At 39.2% G+C, this 9,798-nt stretch overlaps 1 protein-coding gene across 1 annotated transcript in view; it reads right to left on the minus strand.

The window, feature by feature from the left end:
* Positions 1–4,633: 4,633 nt before the first annotated feature.
* Positions 4,634–9,798, minus strand: part of LOC138000849 (uncharacterized) — a 9,343-nt gene continuing 4,178 nt past the window's right edge. The window contains exons 2-5 of the mRNA XM_068847516.1: positions 9,725–9,791; positions 7,531–7,595; positions 6,706–6,927; positions 4,634–5,379 (exon numbers count right to left, since the gene is read on the minus strand). Coding sequence (XP_068703617.1) covers positions 4,912–5,379; positions 6,706–6,927; positions 7,531–7,595; positions 9,725–9,791 — 822 coding nt within the window. The 3' untranslated portion in view covers positions 4,634–4,911. The remainder of the gene's footprint in view (positions 5,380–6,705; positions 6,928–7,530; positions 7,596–9,724; positions 9,792–9,798) is intronic.

A 9,798-nucleotide genomic window follows, 5' to 3' on the forward strand; every position in this document is an offset into this window, starting at 1 on the left:
CCACTAAATTTACGCAACGTCGCTGACTAAAACTAACATTCCTCGAGTTTCCAAAACTTTCAACCAATACTACTTCAACGTTTCATGATGAAGTGGAAACCAATGTGCCATTCATTAGCCGACCTTGAAAATTTTCCCCGGTGTTTTTGTCGCCATAAACTAATGCTTGCTGTAATGTACAGTCGCATTACCTGCGCAGTAAAAGTTGTGAAAATGGGTGTAACAAAGTATGGAAGTTGACTATTATGTTACTGAACACTGAAACATTTAGTGGCGAGGACTTGAACCTAGATTTGGAATTGTTGTGAGTTTTCACTTCTACATCATATGTTGTTTCATGGAATATTTACGGGACCTCGTGCTTACAATCTCGTGAGTGTTTGGCGGCGTTCTGCTCGAATGCAACGCATTCTGGTAAAAGGAAGGAAAAAATGAAAAGCAAAATTTCAAAAACTACACAGAACGATAGCGTGACAACCAAGGATCATTTTGATACCTCACTCAACTTTGAGACTTCGTACGAAATAATTCTCTTTCACATATAACCTTCTTTGCTCCGTATCAGCTGAACTTCAGAATAGCCGGCCATCTTTGTATGTATGCTTCGTTCTTAAAGCAACTGTCCTCGATTGGGAATTGCGGCACCGCGGGAGAACTAGTTCTACTCTTATATTGACATTGCTGGCCACATTTTACTGCTCCCCGGTTCCGGACAGTCCCTTGGTGCTTCGTCAAATCGAGGATTTCACTGCAGTGGTAAATACTGAACAAATAAAACGAATAGAAAGCAAATTTTGATCATCGCAAATTCTCATTTCACGCATGGATACGAAAATTTCCTTACAATGCAATAACTTCGTCATACTTCTCCGTAAACATGCATGACAAAGAAAGAATTTACTTCGAGAACCTTTAACCATCGTCTTTTAACGGCCAAATGACAATACGAATGTATCAATGTATGTACTATTCAGTTCAAAGAATTAGGAAAAGCATCCAAGATAAAAGAATTCAGTTTTCGCGAGTTCCTCAAAAGCATCTCGTGAAAACAAAGCCCACTCAACTCACTCAATCCTGAGTGATCATAAAAACAACCAGCTATCTCCATGAATGTTTACTAAATCATATAAACCAATTAGTATAACGATAGCGCACTGAAAACACCATTCTAGCCTTCGACATTTCGAATGGGTTGATCTAACTCTGACCTGCGAATACCTCGGCAGTCATCCGTAGGTCAAGATTCCTCGATTCTTTGCTACCGATTTCATAAATGTAGAGTGCACAAATAACCATACCTCCTCCAACCTCGATGTCATAATTTCCTAGAAACTATTACTTTCATAATTGAAAGTTTTTGCTAAATTTGTCCCGCATATTTTTGTGGTTTTTCTAATTTTTGTTAAGTTTGCATTTTTTTGTTCCTCTTGCATTGATCTACGCCCTTGCAGTGTAATGAGAATTGCAATTTTTTCCAAAATTTGCTCAAAGGTCGCACAATTTAGTGAAATATGTAATTTTTTGTAGCCGTGTGCATTTTTGGACATACCTCGCCTTTTCGCTGGTGCATCAGGTTCCCCATTTCTAGTTTGTGTCATTTTTCCTAGACCACAAACCTCACAATCATTATGGCTAATGGTATACAGGCGTGGCTTTGCTTCATGCCATCTACCACATCTTCCAGTTTCAGTCACGGTGTACCAGAATTTCATGCCAGTTTTTCAGATCACGTGCATAGCTAAAAGAATCAGAATCAAAGTTATCGTCACATGTATTTAGATAATTATAATATATGTTTCTCAATGTTAAACTTAGTACCGTCCAGCAAGCTCAGCAAAATCAGGTCGGAAAGTACGCTAGCACCCTTCTCAGTTGCGGCTTGCACAGAAATATGTGTTGAGGATACAGTATGATGGAATGTACAAAGCATGCTTCAGAGTTCCCTTGATCAGTTTTCCAGTTAAATCCTTGATCATAATATTTCTGCATCCCCTCTCTTGAGAGCAACATTGTTTGATCTTGTTCCATTTACCAGCTCAATGTAGTGTATGTCAAGCTTGAATGTACTCATTTGTCATATTTGGAGAACTTGGATTCATAAGCACCTACAGCCTCTGACAAAATTGTTGAAACACTTTCGAATACCCTGCCCTTCCACAGCGTTATTTTGGCAAATGGACTCAGAAACTCGCGTTCAAACAACATTGTGAGGGGAGAGTAAGCCGCGAAAGCTTCAAATCTGTATAGTCGTGTACTGTTCCGAGGAATATTTTCAGACTGTAGGTCCAGCCGTGCTTCTGATCATCGATCCTGATCAGTACGGGGGTATTCCTTAGTCTTCTACTATTCATGCGCTCACTTCCATGATTCACCATTGTTTTCAAGCCACTGACGGCCCGGGGCTGCTGCTGTTCAATTAAAATGAGAAAGGCGTTCGACCTGATTGATCACAGTCTTCTTCTCCAAACGATCTTCAGCCCTTATATCCCACGTGGTGTGGCTAACTGGATCGTCGATTTTCTGACTAACCGCCGCCAACGTTGCAACTTTCATCTGATTGCTCCTCCGGGTTGGGTCCAATTCCTGCAGGTGTCCCTAAGGGGACCAAACTGGGCCCCTGGCTGTTTCTTCTCATGATTAACGATCTGGGAATATCCGATATCTGTACCCGGAAGTACGTCGACGACACTACGGTGGCCGAGGTTGTTCCTCGCGCCCACCAGAGTGATGTCCAATCTGCTGTTGACAAGGTCGTAGCTTGGTCCAGGGACAAGGTAATGCAGTTAAATGCGGAAAAATGCAAAGAACTTAGAATTGACTTTAAGGAGTTTAAACACTCGTTTGACCCAACGTGCGTAGACGGTCTGGGTTTATCTATTGTTCAGTAATAGGGCTAACAATTTCGTGCGATCTTAAGTGGAATAACCACAAAAGTGATACAGTTAAGAAGGCAAATCAGCGCCTGTATTTTCTCGTACTTTTTCGTAGGGCTGGTGCGTCCGAGACCAATATGGTCCAATTTTACTGTACGTGTAATAGGCCAGTTTTCGAGTACGCCTCGCAAGTTTTTCACCATGCGTTCCCCGAGTACCTCTTTAACGACCTTGAGAGGATACAAAAGCGTGCACTTTCAATAGTGAGACCGCACCGCTGCTGTGATGAGAATTTAGTACACTTTAATTTACCTAGTTTATGTAACAGACGGGACAATCAATGTCACAAGCTTTTTATCATATTTCTTGATCCCTCCCACCGTATGCACGCTATTTTACCAAGTCGCCAAGAAGCGGAAGGCACACGCGCGAGTTCAACATATCGAACATCGAGTCCGATCGTTACAATGTCAACAATTTTCTACTTGCCCTTCAAGCATTAAAAAATTTTGATACATTCTTATTGCTCTATAAACTATTCAATTTTTCAAAATACTTTTACAACTGTAATATTGTACATATTTTAAAATATGTATAATATAAGTATAATATGTATAATATTCGTATGTTTGTTACATATTACATATATTTAAAACGTTAGTAAGGTACGCAATTCAGCCATTTGGCTGCATATGTGGTATTTTATTAAACCATCTATCATTCTTTATCTGTCTACTATCTGTGATGACGTCAGTATGCAGTTGCACAACAATCTACCAGCAGTGCATTAGGTTCTTGTGAGCTTCCTTCACTTGCATGTGCATTGCTTTCAAATGTAAATAAATGTTCTCCTCCATCATGTGGACCATCTGCAAACTCCAAAGCCTGATTAACTTTGTCTTATCTGTTCTTTGCTCACGGTACATGTATATTCTGTCACTGTGTGATTTACAGCGGCAAGTGCTGCACCAGTGACCATCCCTAGTTATTCCTTTCTTACACCTACGTGCAATACGCCCAGATTGGCCACATTTGTAACAGGTGATATCATTTTTGGTATACTTCGCATGTTGCTTAGACTTGAAGTCAGGTGGCCATTTGCAGCTTTCATAATAAAGCCATTTTCAGTGGCTACTCTGCCTCGTTCTGTGTCGTCGAAACTTCGCCATGCAGCTTTAAACTCGCAGAATGTTAGCTGCTTCTCACTTTGGGAATTAACAACACCAAATGGTTTGTAATCATCTGGCAAACCCTTCAACACCATGGCAATAACAACACTATCAGTTACGGTTTCTCCTGCGCTTCTTAAGGTCTGCTCTTATTACATAGTCAGTCACGGACTCACTTGACGGCTTGACTAACGATGCCAATTCAGTGTACAAAGCGATAACTCTTGGCTTACCCAAATTGGTGTAATGGACTCTTAGAATCTTCAAAGCTTTCCTTCCGTCATCCACGGCATCTCTCACCATGAGGGACAGACTTCTATCATCGAGAAGCTGAATCAGTTCGGCGAAAGCTTCTCCATTTTTAGCTGCATTGAGACCCTCCTCGGTTTCTGCTAGGATGGTGTCTCAATGTATCCAAGAAATTTAACTTCTCACTGTTCGTATTCACGTTCATCTCCATCAAATATCAGTCTTCCATATCCCCCAAGTTCTCTCTTGAACCCATAACCTGTTAGATTTCTGTCGGCGCTCATGATGGAGATAAAATTAGATTATTTTATCTTTTTAACATGAAAAGCACGCCATGCTTCGTTTCGGTCATATCTGGGAACGTTTATTTGCAAATTAATAATTGCACACGGGCAACTCAACAATTGAGATAATTTCCATCAGAATTAAGTTAATTACTTTGCTTAGTTTTTCAAAACAAAAACCAACCATCTGTCAGTGCCAATTTTTTTTCCTTCGCGAGAAATGTTTTTGCAGCTGAAGTGCTTACGGAAACCTCAGTAGATGTACTTCTGTCGCTCTAAAGTCTTAAAACAGGCTGTTATTTCTATTTGAAGCTTCTTCGAAGGACAATTTGCAACTTACAAGCTACTAGAAAGGTTTTTTTGAAAAAGGTAATGAGCCACTATCCACTCATTACCTCCCCGAAAGCCAAAAACTTCAGAGCAATAAATAAAGAACATGCGCCAATTAAAAATCTGCTGATCAACTTGGTCACTCTTGTAGTTTCTCAGGAGTATTTCTTTCACTGCGCCTTCATTCCGATCCATCTTAGCAAGCCAAGCCTCTAATGTTCGGGCATAATTATTCCCATTTAACTGCCAGTGACTTTCAATACACAGATTTTTCTGAAAGTACAGAAGGAGATCTGACGAAGGCATGGTACCCCCACTGAAGAAATTTCGTGCCATCCATTCTGTGTCAGAATTCTTCTTTGTGTTGAAATTATAGGCAAACTCACGGTGGCACAAAATTTGAACAAATAAGTAGCCTGATGGCTTCAACCAACCAGCCACACGGGACATCAGCTCTTCATAGTTTTTCATATGCTGCGAAAAAGGGGAAAAGAGTCAGTTCGCACTTGCTTTCTTTCATATGGAATGCACGTTACGACATGCTAATAATTATTAACCAAGTGACATCCACCGAAACCAGTCACACTCAATACTTCCTTACTTTCTAAACAATTCAGATTCTCTTGACCATTAAGAGAATGCACACATCAAAAGGCAGATACAGAACTTTAAGTTCAGAAACTGAAAGTAGCAATGTTTTGGTACTATTTTTTTTTTTAACAACTTTATTGACCATTACACATGTTACACACCAAAAAATAAATAACCGAAAAGAAATGAAATATATATGCAAAGTGATACGAAGTGATAAGGTCAAATGGGAAGGTGCGAACGGGACGCGAGGACCCATGCGAGGCACTGCCCATGATATAATTAAAACATGAATACATTTAAAAGACACTAAAACTAGGGATGACAGGGGCAGGATCGTACAATTGACCAGGTACAGGGATAGTTGATAGTTCTGGGTCAAAGCAGCGATCTCAAAATGATTAGCCTTCCAATGACTGTGAAGAGTACGTGCTATAAAATACGTTTAACATTTGGTGAATTCTTCTGCTCGTTTTAAGTCTTGCGGTCAGTTTGTAGAAAATAAGCCCAAAACCAAACACCTGTAAGGGCCGATTTACACGATACGATTTTGTCGCATGCGACAAGCTCACGACAGGCCTACGACATGACTTACGATTGTCGCAGCGTTTTAAAACATGTTTTAAAATGCTACGACATTTTTTCTGACGTACACAACAATCGTAAATCATGTCGTGGGCTTGTCGTAAGCCGTTGTCGCATGCGACAAAGTCGTACCGTGTAAATCGGCCCTAAGATTACTTTTCTCCGGGGTGTCTTCATTTTGGTCAAGTAGGGGGGCTTGGGGTCCAGTTGACAACTGTGCTTCTATTAAAGTAAGTAAGACGTGAACAATCTTATTGTGGCTTAAAGGCCCACCTTCACCCAAAAGTCATTGCGGTCGTTTGTTTTTGTTTTTCAAATGACGACTTGTCCAAATACGTAATGTGATTGGCTAAAGGCACTCAGGCGAATCACGCAGGAAACAACATGTCAGCTATTTAGGTAATTTCATGTTACACGAAATTCAGTCACGGTGCGCAATGACTTTTGGGCGAATGTAGGCCTTTAAGCAGATATCAGTTGCAAAATTAAATAAAAATGTCATTTAAAGTTAAATTGACCTGTCAACCCCAAATAAAGACATCAATTCAATAAGTTGACCATTACGACCATGACTCAGCCTCTGCTAAACAATTAAAGGAGACAACCAAAGAAGATAGCCTTTACCTCAAACATTTCAATTGAAATGATCCTGTCGAATTTTGATTGAGTGTTGAACACATTAGCATCAGAGGTTATGCATGTAATTCTGTCCACAAAACCTCTTCTCTGTGCCTCAGACTCGATCCACTTTTGCTGTGTTCCGGAGTTGGAGACAGTGGTTACTGAACATTGAGGATACTGTTCACACAGCCAAAAGGCCAGACTTCCCCAACCACACCCTAAATCCTGCGAATAACACATAAACGCCCTCAATAATTGAATAGACCATTTTACGGTTCTGTCCTCAGTGCTTTTCTTATGTCAATAGAAACTTGTTAGCATTACAAAAACATGATCTACATAAGAAAAGCAATGAGGTTTGTATCAAAGAAAGGTCAACTCCAGCTTCGCTTTTATCCCAAGGCCTGGTAACTGAGCAAGGAGCTGTAAAATGGCCTATTGGACTTCCAAAAGACTCATTGTATATTAACAGGGCAGCAAGCTACGATTACAGGTACTGAACTGGAGTATAGATCTCCACATGCCACAAAATTTGCGTGTTAATTTCAGGATTGTTTACCAAGTGTGGTGGAGCGCAGAACACATCCAAGAGATGAAACTGTACAGCAGTTTGCCAGGTTTTAGGTCTTTGTGGAAGATCCAACACCTGACAAATAGACTGACTTTGTAGATGCAATTAGAAAGGAAGCACTTTCACCTCAGTTATTTAAAGGCATGGCCTCCAGCAAGGGCATCAGATTCTAAACTGGTCAGTGGTCAGCTACAGCATCAAATTATTTAAGGAAGTAAGAAGCTTGATCTAAACCAAAAAAAAAAAAAACATCATACCATAATGGATTGTCCATCTTCTATTTTAGACCTCTGACACACTAGCTGAAGCATTGCATCTTCAGCTGTTAAGCAGTAATATTGATATAATTAATCAACTTAAACAACGTTAAACTGTAAATATTGTCGTAATCACATTTATCTTAACACTGACTAAATGTTGTCCTCCAAACTAGTTAAACTAAATCAAATAACAATTATTATTATTGATCTTCTTTGAGGAAAAAAGGAAAAAAACTAGAATGTGCAAAAAAGAGAAAAAAACACCACTGAGTAGACAAAAGAATTAAAAAAAAAACGACTTTATGCAGTAGATATCAATTAATATTATCATGAACATCATTAATAATAATTACACATGAAAAAAATTACTCCATTCTGATTGGCTGGGAGAAATGTAGTTTTGAAGTAACAAAGTGCAGAAACGAGTTAATTCAGTGCAAAAAGATATAATAAACCAAGCATTCTGATTGGTGGAATGATTGCGCGATACGTGTGCGTTGCTTCTGTTTAACCATCTTGAATTTTTTCACGTACCTTATTAATAAGTAATCACATGATTTTTTTTGTGCAATTTGGAATAAATAAGCACTAGTAAATTTTTTCAAATACTACAAATTGCACTCGCCCAACAGGCTTGTGCAATTTTGTCCATCTTTGAAAAAATTTACCTGCAATAATTTATTCCAAATTGCACTTGAAATCATGTGATTACCTACATGTATACTAATGGCATTGCAGTCCAAAAACGCTTCATAACACATCAAATCAAACACATACACATTGGCACTATTCTTCCTGCCCAAAATACAGAGCAAATTACTAATACATGGATGATGGATTGGAAGGATATGATACAAGTTTCTTGGCAATGAAAGGACAACTGAAAATTCACTGTCCTAGGCAGGAATCCAACCTCCCATTGAGTTACTAGAACCCTAGGGAGCTACAGTAGGTTGTTTATCTAGGTCCTGGATGGCTAATGTGTCCTGCTGTTTGTCGGTTCTACAAGGTCAAGCACCTCAATTTTACAAATGCAAGAATGATGGACAGGTGTACCGGTAATGGGCCAGTGGGAGGGATACATACAAGAGACGACATACGGCGAGACGACAACTGAAAAATCAGAGTCCTTTCTGCCTTAAGGACTCTGAGTTTTCAGTTGTGTTTTCGCCCATTGCCAAGCAACTTGTAACATAGCAAATGACTATAACTGAAATGCTTTTAAGAGCATCTTACAGGTAACTCTCAAGAGATGATGAAAATGCTGATGGTACCCATAATACTGTAAATAATTATGTAATAGTAAGTGAGGAATCAAGGACTTGAGAGTCAACCTCACAACCTTATTGCCACATAAATGATTGTGGTTTATTTTCCCTAGGAATGATTCATTGGCCTTTTCCTTGCAATACAGGAATGTCTTACGTAAACAGTTGCCAGTCACAAGTTACATATGATATGACTCCATGTACACTGTATTGGTTTTCTATACATGAGTACCAGAACATCGAGGTAATGCATCAATTGAAAATAGAGAGCAGTACAGTTTTTGAAATCAAAATAAATGTAAAAACAAAGAAAATAATAATAATTTCATAAATTAACCATGCTGGTAATCAAACCCACCAGTTCCTGATTTGATCACCATTTCTCTTAGACTACCAACCCAGGTGCATTTACATGTCTACAGTTAAGTCGCTCCTGAGATGGATTCAATGGGTTAAAAGGCACTACTTTTCAACTGACACTCTCATGGTTAATTTTACCAACCTAGTTCCATTTCCCTGTGTTTTAAAAATCGGTTTCTGTTCTCTTTCATGTAGGTTCCAGCCTTACAGTTAAGCAAATTCCCACTAACATTGTAATCTTGCCAGTACCCTAATAGATCATAGAATTTGCAATGACAGGAAACAGGTTTGATTTTAAGATGTCACAAGACTTCAAAGAAACAAACAAAGGCATGCCCTCTTGTCAGTTATGTAACAGAATAACAATATTACAATCAAACAGTGCTTTTATCACACATTAACTGTTACGATATGAAATTGTTTTGAATTAATTACCTTGTTTACATTCTCAGTGATTGTCATGTGCTTTTTTGTATAGTCATATTGGGTAATGATGAAAAAAACAAAGGCTGTTAAAGCACATGGCTGGTTGTGGTTATCCACTCATTCCCAGCACCTCTCACCTTCTTCCAGTGTTGCTGCACCTTTGGACCACAAACAGCAACTGTACTTGAGTCGTTTTCCCAGAACCTGAGGG

Source organism: Montipora foliosa, chromosome 4, assembly GCF_036669935.1.
Source record: "Montipora foliosa isolate CH-2021 chromosome 4, ASM3666993v2, whole genome shotgun sequence".
NCBI lineage: Eukaryota > Metazoa > Cnidaria > Anthozoa > Scleractinia > Acroporidae > Montipora > Montipora foliosa.